This window comes from Melanostigma gelatinosum, assembly GCF_949748355.1.
Source record: "Melanostigma gelatinosum genome assembly, chromosome: 21".
Lineage (NCBI taxonomy): Eukaryota > Metazoa > Chordata > Actinopteri > Perciformes > Zoarcidae > Melanostigma > Melanostigma gelatinosum.
The window spans coordinates 13,300,741-13,321,857 of record NC_136654.1 but is presented as its reverse complement, the minus strand read 5'-3'; the positions used below and the strand labels follow the sequence as shown (position 1 = coordinate 13,321,857).

Genomic DNA, 21,117 nt, shown 5'->3' with positions numbered 1-21,117 from the left:
ATTGCTTAGCGATGCGTGTTTATACCAGGCATGACGGTAAGAACTGACTTCAAGATAAGATCACAAGCATAGTTCACATTTATTCAATAAGTCAGTCTGTCAATGATAAATAAATGAACGAAAAAGGAAACAAATAAATACATACAGGAAGCTAAATTAATAAAAAAGGAGATTAAAACAAAATCAAATCATCACAAATCACGAGTCATGCACTGCAAGAAATACATCATTTAGATTCACCCTCTTATCGAGTGTCTTATCAACCCAAATCCAGACATGTTTTAACACATACAAATACTCTAACTAGTTCAACATTTAAATTACCTAACTATCCTAATTATCCGAACACTTAATGTCAACCATCCAAAATTCTAAACGCTATCCTTTTATTTTGTTAGTCTTTTATTGTGTTTATTGAAATAAATCACACAATTCAAATGCTTAGGAAATAAAAGATTGTATTTTTATTCAAATGTATTGATAAAAAAAACACTTTGGGTATTCGTAGATATTATAAGCTGCTTAGAGATACCTAAAGGAAGTTAAACAGGTCAAATCTCTAATATCTGTTTTGTAATGTGAAAACATCTCCTTCAAACAGCTGGATTTATTCATATCTCTCACAGAAAACATTTTACAAGAAACAAGTTACAATTTTACAAGATTACCTTTGAACACATGATAAAGTTATAATTTACCATACAGCTTGATTACATCATAATGTAACTTAATGCAGCCTCCTATAGGACCATGTGACCCTGCGGCTGCTAACCGCTAACGCTAACTAGCTCTCCTCCTGCACATTAACATTTTACTCAAGTAAAAGTGCAAAGTATCATAAAAGTAAGTATCTCAATCCGTAGTGGATGAATCTTTATTTTTGAAACACTGGTGACAAAAAACAAACATATTTTTATTCTCAAATGAAACTTGAATTCATAAACAAAAGCAAATCCTGGTTCTATTAAATACACTTGATGGTGTGGCTACTTGGTCTGGTCAGTAGCTAACCGTAGCTGCACTATTAGCTGATATTAATGATTATTCTATGTTCCAGCAGTTAGAATTACGAGACAACACTCTTTGCAGATAAAATTCGTGTAGAAAACAGTACAACTTCATTTATCGAGGTTTACTGAACAGCTCCTCCTTCAAACGGTGGTAGCGACCCCTCGTGGCCATGAGTTCTCGGTGCGTCCCCTCCTCCACGACGGCTCCCTTCTCTATGAAGACGATGTGATCCGCCTTCTCCACAGTCTTCAGCTGATGAGCCACCACCAGGACGGTCCGACCGCGAGCCAGAACCTCCTGCAGCACCTGAGCCCACGAAGCCCGACAGAGAAAGACACAGTTACTGGATGTGGATGACGGCGATGTTAAAACGTTGTTATTAAACACAGAGTCGTCCTCCTCTCGTCCCACCGTGTCTTCTTTACTTACAGCATGCTGCACTTCCACATCCAGTTTGCTGGTGGCCTCGTCCAGTATGATGACCTGCGGCTCTCGAACCAGAGCTCTGATGATGGCGATGCACTGCTTCTGTCCTTCTGAAAGCGCTCCACCACATTCCCCGACATCTGTGGAGACCAAAACATGGAAATATAGATTATTCACCTGTTGTGAATTCTTCACAGACAGAGACGATAAAGTTACGGAGCTTTTATTCTGAAATTGTATTTGACGTTGAGAACTAGTTCCGCTTCCGGTTGCGCTAACCGTAGATCCTACGTAGGACCAACGGTCGAATCAGATCGAGTCATTGACGAAGTCATAGAACCTATGTGGCGGAACTGTTCCGTTTGTAGTTGTACGTGGCGGAACTGTTCCGTTTGTAGTTGTACTTAATGTCCTTAAGTGCATTTACTGTCAGTAAGTGTTTTGTCATGGAATACAGCCGTTGAAATAATAGCCCAAAGTTGAGCTAAGTGGCTAACAAGTGGTCTCGTTCTTTCGTTTGCCAGCGGTCATTACACATCAAGGAAATGACACGAAGGAGCTATCCAAGCGACGTCGCGAGAAATGGCTGTCACGCATCTCTCGACATATAAAGGAATATCCTGCCTCTGCTTTTGTTTTGAAAAAAAAAGTTAAATAATTGATAAAAGTAAGTCGATAGAACATGGGAATCTTAAATAAATTTTCTAGATATCCACACCCCTGATAATATATAGTCATTGTGTGCATGTGTGTAGCCTGTAGAAATTAACTTACTTCACCCCCCCCCACACACACATATATTATATGATTACATATATACGTTATATATATATGTGTATATATATATATATATATATGTGTATATATATGTATATATATATTTATATGTATATATATATTTATATGTATATATATATATATTTATATGTATATATATATATATATATTTACATGTATATATATATATATATACATATATATATATGTATATATATATATATACATATATATATATATATATATATACATATATATATATATATGTATATATATATATATATATATACATATATATATATAATGAGGGGTTAGTTTAAAGTTAATTCCTACGCACACAATGACGTGCATGTACAATGTACACAAACACACGTGTCTGTTTGCGCTGAGTAAACATTGAATATTGCTAAATATCGGACCAGATCTGTATATATTTACCCTTCCAGTGACGAGATGAGAATTCTCGACGACCGTTGCTTTGACGTCTCGGACCCATCCACTGACAAACTGATTATAAGCGTCGAGTCCTTTGTAGCACTCCAACTCGTCTTTTGTGTAAGGACTGGGGGTGTTCACGAGATACGTGTAGATGTTGGCGTAGTTTACCGATGGAAGATAAGTAGGATCGGCACTGAAACCATCTGCTCTCATCGTATAGGGATCCAAATTACCAATAACCTTCAATTTGGCCAGGTAGCGAACCTTTGATGCACTATCCAGTGATTCAAAGTATGGTATTTTCGCCGCACTTCCTTGTTTACTCGCCACCATGTAGGATCTGTATGTACTCCAACATGGCGGACCGACCTCGTAACTAAGGAGATCGTGACGTCGGCGAGACCACTCTATTCTGTGAATGTATGTCTGTTTGCTTTAGTCAAGACTATTGCTGGTACTCAATTCGTTAATTGTGTTTCTTTCAGAAACTCGGTCATATATTGTCCAAACTCATTCATCATCTGTAAATCTGTCACCAAACTATAAGACTGAATACAGAAAATGTATGGATCAAACAGATGTCTGCGTGTTCTCTGACCGGAACCCTGTAGTGGTCAATAATCATCTTTAAATCAGCAACTCCGGGGTCGAATCCCCAACATCACCGACCCACTGTTTTGGCGCGAGTGCATTACAAAGTACACGGTGCAAGTTTTATCAACACAAAATGCATCTGCAGAAAGATTTCTTGATTCTTTATGTCATCATTTCTATCCTACATTCACAGACTTGTGTATCTTCACTGTCGATTACGACAGCTGTTCTATTTTAAGTTGAACCTACAATGTTGATTCAAAATAAGTTTTATTTTCTTTTTACATTACTTAAATAAAAGTCTGTGCCTCACCTCTCTGCCCCTCATACTATGGTCCAAATACATATATAAGAATAACAATACTACGAATGCATCAAACAGAATATTAAAACAACACAAAGACACCTTAGTGGCATTAAATGAACAATAAAGAAAACAATAAAACAACATTAGACACTTAACCTCACACTTAATAGGATGAAAAAACAATAAAATGCGCTTTATGTTTGCATTTACAGTATATCGATGCATCTTTCCACACATCTGTACCTGTGTCGTATTGGTTCTCCATTTTAGAGATGAAGTCGTCTGCGTTGGTTTTCTTTGCAGCTTCCCTCACCTTCTCGATGGTGCAGTCCTGCAGGCCGTACTCTATGTTGTATCTCAGTGAACCAGAAAACAGCACAGGATTCTGGGATACCAGGGCCATCTAGATACATGGGGTTCAACCACACACTTGTGTTAGTGCAGTGCTGGTTGAAAGGGTTTCATTTATGGTGTGCTTTGGGTTCAAATGTATTTAATTACATTTGATTAGAAAGTTGAAAAAAAGCCTGTATGCTATGACTTGCTATGACCTTTTGGGGTGTAAAAAGGTACTTTAGTAAATAAACTTCACTTTCTTGAAACTGTCTAAGCAAAAAAAAAAAGCTGCGGGCTGCAGCGCCTTCATGCTCTCCCCTCATTGGGAACAATTGAAAAGAAAAAAGATCCTATGTGAAAAAGACACGATGTGACAAAGACGCTATGTGGGCCCTTAAGCCTCCTTCCACTGAGCCACCGGTACCTTTTGATGGAGGTATTTGTGTTTGTAACGGTGTAGCGGCTCTCCGTCCAGCAGGATCTGTCCCTCTTGAGGCTCGTACAGCCTCTTCAGGAGGCTGACACAGGAAGTCTTTCCCCCGCCGGAGGGACCCACCAGGGCTGTCATCTTCCCCGGCTGAAGCTCCATAGAAACAGACTGCACAGAATCACCAATCACGAGGATTTGGATTATTGTTTAATCTAGATATATTGATGCTGTCGAACCACAAGCTACAACTCTCGGTTACCTTCAGAGCTGGTTTGTCTTCGGGAGCTGAGGGGTACGCGAATGTGACGTTTTGGAAAACAATTCTCCCCTCCAGCCTCTCAGGAGCTAACTGTCCCTCCTTCTTCCACTTTGGTGTTCTGTCAAGATAACTGAAGACTTTGGAGATGACGCCAACTGTCGACATCGTCTCTCCGTAGCAATACATGATCTCCTGTGATGAAAACAAGTCATCTTCATCAACAACAGGCATCGGATACTTAAATATGGGATGTATTTGTAACTCCGCTCACCTTTAAATTGTTTGACATGGGCTTCTGGTACAAGAAGAAGGACACGAGGCTGCCGATGCTGAGCTGACCCGACGAGATGAGAGCGCGGGCCTGAACCAGCATCAGTATCTTTATCCCCAGACTCACCAGCTGCAGGAAACACAGAGAGGAAAAAAAGAAAATAGATGAAATGTTAGAGAAGACAACTACAAAAATACTCAAATATTATGAGATATTATGTCACAGTTTTGGCTTAGTAGCTCCTCAATAAGTAAACTCGTATGGTCCTTGGATGTAGATCGCTGCCCTCTTACCCTCCGTACGAACAGGAAGACGGCGCTGTAGATTCCCGAACGAGTCTTCACGGCGCACATGCGGTCCAGAGCCTCGTTGTACCTCCTCAGCTCGTCTTTCTCTGCCTTGAAGCTGCGGACCGTGCGGATCCCGCCGATCGTCTGGTGAGCCAGGTCCTTGTTCTGAGCGTGGCAGTTCTGGATCTGGTCCTTCAGCTCCTGTTTGACAGAGACAGGAGAACACACATGAGCAGACTGATGCTGCAGTCGACACCTCGTCACAGTCTATCTAAAGTAGTCCAGGGGTCAGTCTCATCACACCTACCTGAGACACGGTGATGTATTTTTTCTGCATGATGGCCAACAGTGGCATCTCCATGCAGGTGAGCACCGTGAGCTCCCAGGACAGGTTCAACATCACCGTGAGCATGAGGCCGCTTTTCACCGTGCTGCGAACCAGCGCATTGGAGTTCAGCGCAACGGTGCGGCCCATCCGGTCCACATCCGAGTGCAGGCGGGAGGACAGACATCCTGAGTGGGGAAGGGGACAAAAGGCACTTTTTTGAGTCGGTGATCGGAAAAAACAGACATGTTGTGTGTTTACTGACAGCAGGACAGAGAGCAGGACTCTGTGTTTACATCATGATGCTTGGTGCTCAAACATTACTCAAAGCAGACGGACAATATTATCTTTCTCATGTTAATGTGAAGATGTCGGCCATATTATCTGCCCAGAGAATTGTTTTTGTTGCTGCTGTTTACATTCCTTATGATGCAAATAAAAAAATATGTTTGTTGTTGTTAGAAATGGGCTACAACTGAATTTCACTGTGCATATCTGTGTTGCATCATGACAATAAATGATCCTTGAATCCTTGAATGTGTCACCAGGGTTGTTCTCCTCGAAGAAGTGCACCTCCTGCTGCAGGAGGGTGTGAAACAGCAGACGCTTCAGTCTCTTGTTCAGTCTGGCCAGCGTGCACATAAATGTTCCTCCTCTTAAGCCAGAGAACAGAGAGCTGTCAAGATAAGAGACATTAAAAATGATTATGTTATCAAATCCCTCAAACAAATCACATCTTTGCAATCAGACAGGTGATTAGTAATCGTTGCATTTCATTACCTTCCAAGAGAGATGAGTGCCAGCTGTCCAACAGCATAACAGAAGCTGGTTTGAAGGACTGGACCTCTGAGCATATCGATGACCTTCCCCTGATACAATGGGATGAATGTATCACCTGTCAGGAAAGAGGAACATATTAGGAATACAGGAAATTATATACACCATGGTTCTGTGGTGTACATCCTAATTTCAATTATAACCTTAATAATAATTGTGTGCCGTAGAATGTCCATATTTCACTTACAGACAACACCTAAGATGAGGAAACTGAAAGCTGCGATCAGGTAAAAGGTGTCTGGTTTGAAGTATTTCAGCATCCTCACTAGCAGCCGCCTGACATCCAGTTTGACGTTGACCTTTGTCAGTTCTGAACCACCACAGAGGTACTTTTCCCAAACCACGCAGGCCAGCGATGCGGACACGGGGCCCAGGAGCAGCATGCCGAGGTCAGGAGACGGTCCCGTGTGAGGCGTCAGGAGGACACGTCCACTTTCAAAGACCGGAGAGAGGAGGCAGAGGAGCGCCACCAGCTTGCAGAGCACAGCCTCCGGCCTCCCGTCAGTCAGCGTGACGGTGAAAACATGGAGAACGGCCCACTTCACGGCCCCGAAGGCCCACACACCTGGCAGCCCACCGCAGCCGGAGCTCTTCAGCTGCACCAGTCCGACCCACAGTCCCAAACAAAGCACCGTGTCGAAAATAAGAATGAATAACCCACGAGCTGCCACGTCCCCCATTTTCCTTTGGTGGACGACGAGATTGCAGGACGTTGAATCTGACAAAAGGAACGAGAAATGTTTCTGTTAGTTTACTTGTGTACTTCTGTTTGTAGAAGTACACAAGTATCGGGGAACAAAATATAAAGTAAAAGTACTCTGCTACTGGAGTGTCTGGAGTCATTTGATTATCATCACATTCATATTTTATATTCTTTGTGTTTATTCTATACACCATATTTAAAAAACTGATGCTTCAAAGTACAGCTGTACAATATGTGGAGTTAAATAAAAGTACAATACTTCCTTCTGAAATGTAATGTAGTCGAAAAATAAAGTAGCATAAAATAGAAACATTCAAGTATATAGCTCCAAGTTGAACTAACAGTGCTTGAGTTCATGAATATGAGTGTAAACCACAACACAAACACAGTACTTCAGTTAGTAGTCTGGTACAGTCTACTGATGGTAAAGTAACTAAGTACATGTACTCAAGTACTGTACTTAGGTAGAATAGTAAGTAATAATAAGTAGAAGTATAAAGTAACGTAAGTATAAAACAGACAAGTAGTTCGAGCACAAACGGTGACACAACATAAACATTAATTTCCCGTCTTTTTTGTTAGTAGTCTGGTGTGTAAATATGAATACTGTTAACGTTAGAACGGTAACATTATGTTTTCCATAGCATGAATATGTAGCGTTAACAGCCTAAACTAGCCTTTAACATTAAACGGTCGCTTCTGTCCTTCCTGCTGTTTAGCATTTAGCTAAACGAACCTGTCACGCATTAACACGTCCACGTAGTTCATGTTGAATTTATTTATTTGAATGACTTACTGTGTGTTTTCCCCCTGAACCGTGTCCACTGCTAGCTAACTGCTAGCTGCAGACATGCATCTGTTACATTCAGTTTCACTTTCACTTTGGTGACACGTTCACACGTATCGACTACGTGCACCTGAACGAGGACACGGCAGAGCAAACACGTGCCCTCATCTTTTCCGTTTTTAGTTTTACAGTTTGTAAACTCGACTCTTTGACGTCCTGTATTTAAAACGGACTCAACTGCTGTCCGCCACAAGATGGCGGTAGTGTGCATGTTCATGAAGAAGCCCTCTTTCAAAAAAGCTGTTGAAGTACTCGATATGTTTTAATACTAGTGAAAGTAGCAGTACATCTGTGTAGAAATACTCTGTTACAAGTAAAAGTCCTGCATTCAAAATTTTACTTCAGTAAAATAATGAAACTCTAAAGTATAATTTTTAGGTACTTGTACATGATTTGAGTATTTGAGCGCTGCTTTATTGCACTAGATCTATTTAAAACAGTTACTCTGCAGACTCAGATTAATGATAAAAAATGAATAAATTAGGATAGATTATAAAAGCTAAGTTAAAATGACTAAAAACTAAAAGTGATGAAAACATCAATGCATCAATACGTCCAGTAATAGAACATACATTATTCTGAAATGGGCCACTCTGCACAAAGTACTTTTACTTTTGATACTTCAAATATATTTTGATGCCGACACTTTTACTATAGTAGTTTAAATGCAGGCCTTTTATTTGTAACACAGTATTTCTACCCTGTAGTATTACTACTTGCATATTGTATACTGAATATCGTTGGACTGCAACTATTGATGCATTCATGTGTTTATCCCTTTAATGTTGCAGCTGGTAAATGTGGAGCTCCTTTGATGTTTTTGGAGCGCATGTACATGTGAAAATTACTAAAAACACAACAAAGACTGATATTCAAACATTTATTCCCCCCCCCCCCAACCATAATGTATAAATAAAGACTATTTAAAAAAAGCTATAATTTGGCCCAAAGCAAGACAAGACCCTGAAAAGGACAAATAAATCCTGTCATTGCAGACACTTTACAGTTCATAACTGAAAAATGTAGATTTATTTTTCCATCACGTCGGACATAAAACAATCGCTCTGTTCAACAACTAAAAGATAAGTCGGTCACATTAAACCTCTGATTGGGACTGAAGGTAAACTCAGGTACAGTGTCATAAAACTCCTCTGAAATACTCTGTGCTGCTGGCAACATGAAATCATCTGCTTCTATCATCCTGAAAATACTTTTCATTTCATCCTGTGGCAGTAAATGCACCAGCTCTACAAAAAGGCACTGTTCCATTAAGGAATGAAAAACGTGAGAAACACAAGAAAAAAAAAAAAAAAGAAGTAGCAGCAGTTATAAAGTACGGACATTCATTTTGTACAGTGAAAACAAACCGATTCAATGATCTAAAGCAACCAATACTCATAAACATGGGTGTAATGTGCTCAACATGCTGCGTTTAACGCCTCCACCACACAAAGAAAATACATTTTTCTACTTAAAAAAATATCAAAGATGACAAATACTTATACTTTAACTCTTAATATAATGATTTCACCCATTTCTATGCTTGTTATTTCCTCACAACCACGTGACCTACTATAAGCTCATCATTAAAAACTCCATAAGAATGTTTTCGTGAGGTCTTCAACAAAAGGAGCATGTGTGTAACTTGGCTTGACGATACAGATTGTGTGATCACAGAGATGAGATCAGCAGCATTTCTTTTGCAATAAATAGTACAATCTCGTTGTAGCTGTAAGTGCACATCTGTTCATCTTGGATCTGACTTTGGTCAGACAGCGCAAATGTATTCACCTTGTTTGTTTTAACTTGCATCGGATCGGCAGAAAAAAAGTAAAGTTTGCAACATCTGGTGCACCGAGACCCAAACATTAGGAGATATAATCTGCAAAAGCTGTCAGAGCCAGAGATGCCTGAGGGAGTCGTTCAGATGGTGCTGATGTTCTCCGCCCCGTTGGACGAGGCCTTATCTTTGTCTCCCTCGGTGGGGACGCTGCTGTACTGACAGCCGGGGGCCAAGTCCACGGAGGGCCTCGCCGGGCCGGGCAGTGTGGACGGTTGGCCCCGCTTTGACAACTTCCTGTCCTTCGAGTCCAGCCAGTAGAACGCCACTATGAGGAACACGGCGGCGGAGGAAACGATGGCACTGCAGACGAAGAAGACGTGGAAGTAGTGACCCGTCCGGTCGATCAGGACTCCTACAGAAACAAGAACACATTATTAGAGTCATGTTCCGTTTTTCTCTTGTTTTACTTTACAGGTCTTACGTTTCTCTAAAAAAAAAAAAAAAACCCTCCTCAAATGGAACTCATAAATTCATAGGACGGTGTGCGTGTGTGTGTGTATGTATATATGCATGCAGACGTATTCACTACTTGCTTAATTATTGCTATTATTTTGTTCATGTGCCTTGTTTGTCATTTTAAAGTGGTATTTATTAGCAGAAAATAGTTAATTGCAGATTAATTAACTAATTGCTAGAGCAGTGGTTCCAAATCTGAGGAAGGCAGAATTGTGTGAATCCTTAGAAGACTTGTGAAAATGGTTCAAATGAAGCAAGAGGGGGAAAATAGATATTTGGTTTAAGGTATGACAGCTGGTAGAGACACGCAACCAGTCACAAATGTACACATTCCTTCAGCTTCAGGGGAGCAGATGTCAAAACATTTGGGAATCACTGAGTGTCAGTCGGTGCACTTCAGGTCAGCTGAACATGCAAACATGGGGAATTTGTCTGCATGCAAATGTCGACTGGCCAAAGATTTGGAATGTAGTTTCAGCCCTTTCTCCCTCTTTTCCTACTTTATGATTTATAATACCAAATATTGATTTTGCAGGAAACTTATAAAGGAATTATGATAAATTTATGGACCAATAAAAAGGGGTGACTTTGCAAAAAAGTGTTTATCTTTTTTTAGATTCAGTTGTGGTCACATGGAGGAGCAAACCCAGTCAGACTTCTGTGTGACGGGATCTGGTTGAGACTTATGGTTTCACTGCGGCCCGGCTGTCAGAAACCAGATAAACACGACGGTGCATAACCGTGATTTGAGACGAGGCCTCGTCTGACCTTTTCCCCGCTGAACTGAGACTCCAGAGTGACGAGCAGACTCCGTTCCTTTGTGTGCGCGTGGCGGTTAAACTGACTGCGAACATTGTGTTATTTACAGCGTCAGCTTCGAGCTCTCTATGTGATTTTACCAGTCACATAAAACATACAAGCAGAAACATGGCTTTAAAGAACATCCGTCTACACACAATGTCTCTGTGACATTTCTAATGTTCTTTGCATTCATTGGGGATTTGCACTGTATAAAATATGCAGGTACCAATCCTTTCCTCATAAAGGATGGGGGGGGGGGGGTAGTTCACAGTTTTACACAACAAAACCACAGCAGCAACATATGTAGTGTTTGTAATGTTGTGCATTCTCAACTAAAGGAAAAAAAGATTTGATTTTTTTCTCTCACTTTCAAAGTGTTTTCAACTGTTCGCAGTTTCATGTCAAATTCATGATTTCCTTTCGTACAAAACAGAAAAGTGCATTGACTTCTTGTGCACCAACTGCATTATACTATTAGGAAGTATTATGGGACACAGTGGTGTCTTTTATTCGTTTTGTGGGTTCCACCCCTGTTGTCTTAGACCGGTGGTTGGTTGACAATGCACCGGTCTTCCTCCAGTGCAGCTCTTCCATTCATAAAACTCTTAAAGCTCCAGTCTGCCTGAAGCCTATAAAACCAGCTGAGGCATTTTATCTGCTCCACCTGTGATGGCGACTGTGTCCCACATGTTCCCGCCATATCTTCCTTCCCCATACGTTACCTGCCAGTGGAGGCCCGATGAGCAGCGTGACGCTCTCCATGATGGCGAGCAGGCCCAGCGCCGAGGGGAAGCGGCTCATCTCCACCACATCCATGAGGACGGTGAACATCAGGGAGCCCACCACGCTCATGGAGAGCCCGTAGACGATCACGTACGCCACCAGGACGTGGAAGCCGGGCCCGATGCAGCAGATGCTGTTACTGAGCCCGTTGACCAGCAGCGCCCAGGCAAAGACATAGATGTGTCGCCCTTTGAACCAGGGCATGTTGAAGAGGATGCCGAAGGGCGGCCGCACCACGATGTTCACCAAACCCAGGATGGAGAACAGCAGCGCGGCGCGGCTCTGCTCCATGTTGTTGGCCGTGGCGTAGGGAACCAGGTAGATTAAGGGCACCACGAAGCCGAGCATCATCCAGGTGATGCCCACGGCATACACACAGTAACGGGGGTTGTGGCACAGCTGGTCAAAGGCCATGTGTTTGCTCAGAGAAGCCACCAGGTAGCTCCACATCCGTCTCATCATCCCTCCCTCCTCCTCGGGCGGAGGCGGTCCGTGGTTCATCAGCGGCTGGCCCCGGCGCTCGGGGGCCCGCAGGGGCCTCATCAACGCGCCGCACACGCAGCAGTTCAGCAGCACGCCGCCGAGAACGAGGAAGCTCCCCCTCCAGCCCAGCTCCGTGTGGAGGTAGTTACCCAGGACGGGCAGAGTGCACAGCCCCAGCGCCGTGCCCGTGGAGGACAAGGCATTGGCGAACGCCCGGCGACGCAGGAAGTAGTGGCCGAGGATCGTCACCGCAGGCTGGAAGCTGAAGCAGAAACCGAGTCCTGTGACCATGAAAGACGTTCAGAGTGGGACGAGAGGGGCAGTATTGCATTTACTCATTTGAAAGATTATGTTTCGAAAATGTGCACACAGATTTAGTGGTGAAGAGCTTTACTTTATACTTCTACTCTAGTGGAGGGAACCAGAAGTGCCAAAATGCTGACTCATTTGTGTTCCTTCCTGCTGCTTTCTACAACATCCTGTCTGTTTAGAATTACATGATGAGAAGAGGAGTGCAAGTGCAGCTGGATTCTGTCGTCTTTCCCTAAATTCTGATGAATTCTCCTTCACATCTTTCCTTGACCTCGCGGTAAAGTGGTTCTCAGCAATTATCTTCAGTCATAAATATTTTCCAAAACTATGAAAATTAGATCCAAGTTGTCAAGTTTAAAATTAGTTTTGTTTCTAATACCTAAAGTTTCAAGTTGCATTAATTGAATGACCAACTAACACACTCTCACATGGAGCAACATTAGCTTTCATGTTTTTGTCCCATATTTCTGTTTTGGTCTCCACCAATCCCGAGAGAGCTGCTGGACGTCTCCAGCTGCTGTTTCGGTGACAGGTTGCCTACAGTCGAATCATCCCGGGTAATAAATCAGCCGAATGTTTGCTGACCTGTGATAACCCCGGCGGTGACGTAGAGCTGCTCAACTGACTGGGTAAACGAACTGGCAGCCATTCCCAGCCCACTCAGGACGCCGCCCAACATGATTGTCGCCCGGCAACCGAGTCGCTCCACCAGCACGCTACAAAAGGGACCTGTGGATCAAACATAATGCTCTGAGTGTTAATGCGTACCGAGCAGGAACCAGCACAGGGCTTACACCCGAGGCCTTGATCCTGCAGCACACAACTTGTGTTGAGCTGTAATCTGTACCAGTGGAATGAAAGCATGACTGACCATATGTTTTCTCTGTGTGCGCGCGCGTATGTGTGTGTGTGTGAGAGAGTGAGTGAGTAAGAGGTGTGTAACTGATGCATGGCAGTTGGCCGACCCATATAACTCCAATTCTGTTTGCTGCGTCGTTTCAGAGCAAACTCATTGGTTTCCCATCTCTACCGTCATCTGGCCTCATAAGGCCTGAAGAGGAAGTTGCATATTCTGAGGCCTTAGTGCTAAACACATCGGGTATATTGGTTAAAAAGGTCATCGAAGGGGCCACCGCCCTTCGTAGTTAGGAAACACTGAGGCTCCGTTTGCCAAAATAAAAGGATAAAAGATAAATCATTAAAACCCTTAACTGTATCTACTTGTTTCAATTGCCGCTGAATCGATTCTCCAACCTGCAGAAATTCACATGTCTGAACTTTGTGCAGCTTAATGAAGATAAACTTCAGATTCTAGTCACATTCATGTCAGCGCAGGAAGATTTCTAAGATCAAAGCATTCCTGTTGGCAAGAAACATGAGAACTGGTCAGAAACAGAAAACAGGCCCTGTAATTTAGCTCTGAATGCAGCAGCTTAAATAAATCTGGTCTATAATTAACTTAAAAAAAATAAACCTGTGAAGAACAAGACCGAATACTTTTAGTTCATTAAAAAGGTGCAATGTAGCCACCTGCTCCAAACAAAGAGGGGCAAAGTCCCTCCCCTTCCAATGGACCACCATGGGACCGTATAATATGTATGGAGTCGATGGCGAGAGACAAACACTTCTTCGATCCCGTTTGAATTGTGCCATGCATTTCACATATGATGTTTGTCAATTTAAAAGATTATTTTGCACGTCAACAAAGTCATTTTGTCGTAAAGCTGAAGTGTCAGACTGTGAAACTACGTCATTAGAAAGACGACACACCCAAGCGTCGTCTCTCTGAAGCTACGATGCGTTTCCTACCAACATGTTCTCACACCAACAGCACGTCTCACTCCTCCTCTCCTCCTGGTCGATAAAGAGAGTCGCTGGAGAATCGTTATTAAACCGATCTGATAACAGATGTTACAATTTATTGACGGACTTTAAAACACTTGTTCTAGAAACAACAGTTTGCGATTTTGCACTTTAAAAACTGTTCAAATAAAATGGTAAACTTGTATTATTTGGATCTATCCCTCCACCAAGATATCCACTTACACAAAACAAACTGTTTTTCCTTCCAACATAAAAGGACTCCTGGACTGAATTAGAGGGCTCGACTAACATTCCCTCCGGTTAGTGCGTTCAAGGGTTGGATATCCTGTCGTGCCCTCACCACACTCCTCTGTAGTTTCACTGCTGCTTCAAACAGACAGAAACATGAAGGCATTCACCTTGATCCTCTAGAGCAGGGCTCTCAAACTCATTTTCACTCCGGGCCACATCAGCATCACGGTCGCCCACAAAGGGCCGGTTGTAAATGTAACTACTCGTAACATATTGTTAAATAACTCTCTGCATTCACAGTTTAAAGTAGTCTTTAATGTGCTCACAATACATTTCCATGTTAAATGTACAGTAACCAGCCAAAGAGCTGCTTCTAACTGTTTAAGTATCTCATCATTTTGACTTTCAATCTCATCATTTTGACTTTCTATCTAGAATTATGGCTTTCTATCATAGTTATGACTTTCTATCTCATAACTTCGACTTTCTATCTCATCATTTTTATTATCAAGTCTAACTTTAAAAAAAAACGAAAAAAAAAACATTTTAAACATTTTTATTTATTTTTTTGCTGGCGGATTCGCGGGCCACATAAAATGACGTAGAGCCGGGAGTTTGAGACCCCTGCTCTAGATTGACTTTGTTTGCCTTTGCACAGCCAACACTACTCCCTGTTTAATGCAGGTTACATAATGCTCAGAAGAATGTGTGAAAGAGGAAGGAAGTAGATATTGACGAGCGAGCGAGCCTCACTTTGAGCACCACACTCAGGACTTGTGCGCTGACAAAAGGATAAAGGATCAGCAGACATTTGTGTCAATACGTTTGACACTATTGATGATCACCATGTTTTCAGCAATAGCTATTCAGTGTATTTACATTCTTACATAACTTATGAATAGCTTGGAGCAATGGTGTGTTTCATTGTTCATGACTTCAACTTTTCTTCTGTAAAGGAGTTAATGTGCCATTTCATCTCTTAAAAATGACATAACATCCCTTTAAAGTTTGCATAACCCTGAAGTCCTGATTTGTAGAACACTAAAGTCCCTGTGAGCTGTGGGTAACAAGCGAGCTACAGCCTCTCATGGAATAATCTTCTTTAAATCAACACAGCAAGACACTTTAAAGCCTTAACAAATCGTTCAGGTTTCACATTTTCCTCGAAACAGGTAGGAACTAAACTTACCAAACCAAAGTTAGGAGGCATTAAAGGGTAACTGAAATGTTACACACTGAATAATGTCAGCTAATAAAGACGTCACGGTAAATGAGGCGTGTACAGTATTTAAAGTTACACCTTGACTAAACAGAGCCCAGTTGTCTACTTTACCTCCTGCGTGGAGCACTGACATCATGATGGAGGGCACCCAGGAGGTCTCGCTGTTGGAGGCGTGGAACTCATTCTGCAGGTCGGTGTAGAAGATTCCCACGCAGGAGGGGAAGCCCAGGGTCAGAGCCAGGACTATGATGGTGGCAGTCAGCACCACCCAGCCCCAACCGCCATCTGGAGCCGTGACTGCGGCCGTTGCGGCCGCCGGGTCTCCGCATTCACCTCGCTGCATAACCCCCTCCTCGGAGTCACAGTCGTTGGCCTTTTGAACTTTCTCCACACTATCGGCGTGCTCGAGGTCGCCGAAGGCCTTCGGGCAGAGGCAGCCATCGCTCGTCCCTCTGATTCCATCTGCCCGAGTCATTTTCTGCTCTGCAGTTCAGAGGAGGCAGCTGCGTTGGCTCTGCAGGGTGTGTATTTACCTCTGCTGCCCATGTCACTGTAGCTGCTGCAACCTTCAGGGACACCTAAAGCAACAAAGGAAACAATCCATCAGGTTGTGCAGAAGAAAAGTTTCTCTCAGGTCCAGTTCTGTGGCTGTTCAGCTGAGTTTCATTCACCACGCAGTGGAAACAGAAGTTCACAACAAAGCTGTAGAATTCTCTCGAACCGGTTAGCACATTTAAACAACAAGGCAATTCAAAGTGCTTCACGTAAAACCATTCAAAGTATCTGCAGTCTGCTGGTAGGGAGCTCTATTGTGCAGAGAAATTGTTCCCGTCAGTCCCCGTCCCGCACATGTTTCACGTAAACGAGTAAAACTGCTTTGTTTGCGGTCTTTTATACTGGGCCCCCACTCTGCTGATTGGCCCGCTTGAATCTGTGGAACCCAATCACCTGATTGGCACCTGAAGCGGAAACAATGGAAGGAGAGAGAAAGAAAGGCAGGAGAGGAGAAAAGACATAACACGTAACAGAACTCAACTTACGAGTCTGTAGGCGTGGATTAGCAGGGGCTCAATACAGGTCTGTTTTACAAAGCAATAGGTGATTAATACATGAAGGTGTGACCGCTTACACGGCTGGTTTCACTCAGAGGTTTGTTCATTGTTGTAAAATAGATTCTGTCTGCACAGACTTTACTGTCACAGACAGAACTGGAAGGAAGACACAGGCAATATAAAAGAATAGAGTTCATACAATTTAAAGACAGAACATTTTCTTCTACGAGAGCAACTGAAGCAGCGAGAGGACATTCATGTTCCCTATTCATGAACTTTGATTCCAACTCATCTTAAATTAAACTAATCCTTGTTGGTGTAACCCAGCCTGAATGTCTGCAGGTCAGAGTGTGAGTAAACAGAGGGGAAGTCTGCTGGCTTAAATATACCTGTGCGGATGCAAAGGGAATCTCAATCTGGCAACCATGAGGCTAACATGCACTTGTGGAAACCCTCGAGAATGAATGAACCTTTGTGCAAATGCTGCAGTAGAATTTCCCCTCAAAGCCTCTCAATCTCATTTCCAGATGTACCAACGGACTGAGCGGAACAACGTGTTCCTAGATTATGTTCCCGATGATACAACTCTGAGCTAATGTTCCTGTACTCAGACATGCATCTGTGGCCAAATGTATGTCGACACCTCAACATTACACGCATGTCAATACAATATTTTACAGAGGCTTTGCTTCAATTTTCACACCAGCAAAACTTGTGAGGCAAAAAGACGACAATGACAACTTCTTACCTTTAAATTAAAGCCTGAAGTGCAGAACACTCGAGCACATGCTTGGCCCTCGGACTACAGAGGTAGATATTTGCACAGGTGTCAGCGCTTATCACTCAGAGTAACCACCAGTCCAATCATTTGTAACACGTGCTTGCAATCAGCAACGCAGCACTGTGCTGAGACGCAATGCAACATAATTGCAAACATTTAATAATTTACAATAAAACACAATGCATTACATTGCGCATTAGTTTAAATGTTGCCATACATGTATCAAGAGTCTGTTGCAGTACGTACTGTAAACTCTGGTTTAATGGTTTATGTATTACAGTATTTTAGTTACAGACAGAACTGCAACTTCAATAAAAACGTGTTCATGGATGCAGTGAAGTCACAAAAATATTTCTGTTGGATCGTGTAAAGTCAGATTCTGCACTACATTATCTTTATATATTTACAGTAACGCAGCAGGTTCAATCAATTAAAAGCAAATATTTCTTATTCTAAATCATTTTGAATACTAACATCTGGATGTTGTTTTTCCTTCACTGTTTGGATAATCTTGCAGAACTGACCATGCAGACAGATGTTTTGATAAATGAGTTACCGTTTGGACAGAGCCAGGCTAGCCGTGTCCCCTTGTCTCCAGTATTTGTGCTAAGCTAAGCTAACTTAGCAGGCTGCTTTACATTTGCAGCACAGATAACTCTTGGCAAGACAGCAATATGTCCTCAAAAAATGCCAAACATTTCCATATCCATGGCCAGAACAAAAGCACAGAAAAATATGTGGACTATGCAGTGGTGACCACACACGTTTGACCGTATAGAGCATCTTCATCTCTTAAGTCTCCCCTTCATATTCCTCTTCCTGCTCTGAGTGCGTAATGGATCTGTGTGCCCCCCCCCCCCCCACCAACAGGAGTCCTCACATATCTCAGCAATCTGATCTGATCCACCAAGCCATGAACTGTTTATATCTCCTGCATGCCAAGGGGCCCAAAGAGTCAGGACCCCCCTAACATTCACCAGCCAAATGTCATTAGAGGCTCGTATACCAACCAGGAAGAGACACAAAATCACTACAAAGAGACACAAAAAGACTACAAAGAGACATGAAACAACTAAAAAGAAAAACACAAAATGACTACAAAGCGATACAACACAACAAAAATAGGCTAAATAACTACAGAAAGACTCCAAATGCTTAAAAAAAAGACAAAATAACAAAAACAACCAATTAAGACACACAATGACTACATAAAAGACACTAAATGACTAGACACAAATTGACCAAAAAAAAAAAGACACGAAACAACTAAAAGAGGGCAAACAACGATAAAGTCTGTGAGTTTTGATGTAGGAGATATGGCCTTATGCAAGTCATAGTTGTTTTTATAACCCGCCCATGACTCATGTCCTGCAGCCATGTGTCCTCTTCTACATAATTAATTAACTTACCTTGAAGAGAACACTCTGTGAGTCTCCCTAGTCAAATAAAAGTGATGCTGAGCAGCTGGTTCTTCCTGAGGGACGGCCCACGAAGGGATGGGAGCCCCGCAGCGTATCTGTGGCCTCTTTAACATGTCAAATTAGAGGCTCGTATACCAACCAGGAAGAGACACAAAATCACTACAAAGAGACACGTACCAACCAGGAAGAGACACAAAATCACTACAAAGAGACACGTACCAACCAGGAAGAGACAAAATCACTACAGAGACACGTACCAACCAGGAAGAGACACAAAATCACTACAAAGAGACACGTACCAACCAGGAAGAGACACAAAATCACTACAAAGAGACACAACATCACTACAAAGAGACACGTACCAACCAGGAAGAGACAAAATCACTACAGAGACACGTACCAACCAGGAAGAGACACAAAATCACTACAAAGAGACACGTACCAACCAGGAAGAGACACAAAATCACTACAAAGAGACACAACATCACTACAAAGAGACACGTACCAACCAGGAAGAGACACAAAATCACTACAAAGAGACACAACATCACTACAAAGAGACACGTACCAACCAGGAAGAGACACAAAATCACTACAAAGAGACACAACATCACTACAAAGAGACACGTACCAACCAGGAAGAGACACAAAATCACTACAAAGAGACACAAAAAGACTACAAAGAGACATGAAACAACTAAAAAGAAAAACACAAAATGACTACAAAGAGATACAACACAACAAAAATAGGCTAAATAACTACAGAAAGACTCCAAATGCTTAAAAAAAAGACAAAATAACAAAAACAACCAATTAAGACACACAATGACTACATAAAAGACACTAAATGACTAGACACAAATTGACCAAAAAAAAAAAGACACGAAACAACTAAAAGAGGGCAAACAACGATAAAGTCTGTGAGTTTTGATGTAGGAGATATGGCCTTATGCAAGTCATAGTTGTTTTTATAACCCGCCCATGACTCATGTCCTGCAGCCATGTGTCCTCTTCTACATAATTAATAAACTTACCTTGAAGAGAACACTCTGTGTCTCCCTAGTCAAATAAAAGTGATGCTGAGCAGCTGGTTCTTCCTGCGGGACGGCCCACGAAGGGATGGGAGCCCCGCAGCGTATCTGTGGCCTCTTTGACATATCAAATAGTGGAATATGCAGCGAAAAACTGAGCTGCTTCAGCATTAAATCGTTAAACTGCACATTTTAAACGGTATTACACATCCACCCACGTGTCAACTCGTGATGGTTTTCGGCTTGTTTACGGATGTTAAGCGAACCTCCAGACCCCATCACGATATCTCTACTAACTATCGCTCTTTAATTAAAGCAGATTATTTTACGCAGACGTGAGAGTGGTTCCACCCTCACGCACAAACATCCTGGTCATCACTGCATCAGTACTTTCGCTACAAAGACAATCAGAATCAGCTTTATTGGCCATGTATGCGTGGGCATACGTGGAATTTGACTCCGGTTACACATTACTCTCATCGTACATACATACATATGAAATATATACAATAAACAAGAGAAATATAAGAAAAACAAGGACATTTAACAGCTATATACAATATAAGTACAACTATATCCCGCACAAAAGTGTGTATATATATATCAACCTATAGAGGAAGCGATTTAAGCATCTCTTCCGTGACATTATGAGGAAATGCAATTAAAACATCACCTTTCTTTTAATGCTGATCGTGGTCCTGCAGCTCCCCCGTTAATCACACTGTTTACAGGCGCGGTCGCTGCTCAATGACGGTTCAGTACCGGGCGGGGTCTGCTCCTCCTCCTCACGGTGGGAGGAGACTGACGTGGCCGTGATGGGAGGGTCGGATGCGGCGGGGCGCTGCTGTGCAGACCCCCGGCAATAGCAGAGGACAGCCGGGGAGCTGCTGCTGTGTGAACCCTGAAGGACTCTACTGCACCCGTACTGCACCTTTAAAGTACTATATGCGAGTATTTCCATGTATTCTACTTTGAATTGGTGAAAAGTAACTAAGTACATTTACTCAAGTAGGAGACTGTACTTTG

General features: G+C 42.4%; 2 protein-coding genes across 2 annotated transcripts; both read right to left on the bottom strand.

Annotated features, from left to right (window-relative positions):
- Positions 1-447: 447 nt before the first annotated feature.
- On the bottom strand, positions 448-7,935 carry tap2t (transporter associated with antigen processing, subunit type t, teleost specific). Its single transcript, XM_079293019.1, has 12 exons — positions 7,801-7,935; positions 6,489-7,019; positions 6,245-6,359; positions 6,010-6,140; positions 5,447-5,652; positions 5,143-5,340; positions 4,850-4,978; positions 4,579-4,770; positions 4,314-4,487; positions 3,797-3,956; positions 1,441-1,577; positions 448-1,317 (listed from the first exon to the last, which is right to left on the bottom strand). Exons 2-12 carry the CDS (start codon positions 6,979-6,981, stop codon positions 1,123-1,125), a joined length of 2,130 nt encoding a protein of 709 aa, XP_079149145.1. The 5' UTR covers positions 6,982-7,019; positions 7,801-7,935; the 3' UTR covers positions 448-1,122.
- An 843-nt stretch (positions 7,936-8,778) lies between these two features.
- On the bottom strand, positions 8,779-21,084 carry slc16a5a (solute carrier family 16 member 5a). Its single transcript, XM_079293772.1, has 5 exons — positions 20,765-21,084; positions 15,918-16,384; positions 13,115-13,258; positions 11,674-12,498; positions 8,779-10,046 (listed from the first exon to the last, which is right to left on the bottom strand). The coding sequence occupies exons 2-5, from the start codon at positions 16,279-16,281 to the stop codon at positions 9,775-9,777; spliced, it is 1,605 nt and encodes a 534-aa protein (XP_079149898.1). The 5' UTR covers positions 16,282-16,384; positions 20,765-21,084; the 3' UTR covers positions 8,779-9,774.
- Between the last annotated feature and the right edge of the window lie 33 nt (positions 21,085-21,117).

Coding starts and splice junctions, on each gene's coding strand:
- tap2t (XM_079293019.1), bottom strand. CDS start 6,981: ATGGGGGACGTGGCAGCTCGTGGGTTATTCATTCTTATTTTCGACACG. Junction 5,653..6,009: donor CTTCGAGGAGAACAACCCTG/GTGACACATTCA, acceptor TTCCCCACTCAG/GATGTCTGTCCTCCCGCCTG. Junction 3,957..4,313: donor ACAAATACCTCCATCAAAAG/GTACCGGTGGCT, acceptor CCATGTATCTAG/ATGGCCCTGGTATCCCAGAA.
- slc16a5a (XM_079293772.1), bottom strand. CDS start 16,281: ATGACTCGGGCAGATGGAATCAGAGGGACGAGCGATGGCTGCCTCTGC. Junction 13,259..15,917: donor GTCAGTGCTCCACGCAGGAG/GTAAAGTAGACA, acceptor TTTGATCCACAG/GTCCCTTTTGTAGCGTGCTG. Junction 10,047..11,673: donor CATCGGGCCTCCACTGGCAG/GTAACGTATGGG, acceptor TTGTTTCTGTAG/GAGTCCTGATCGACCGGACG.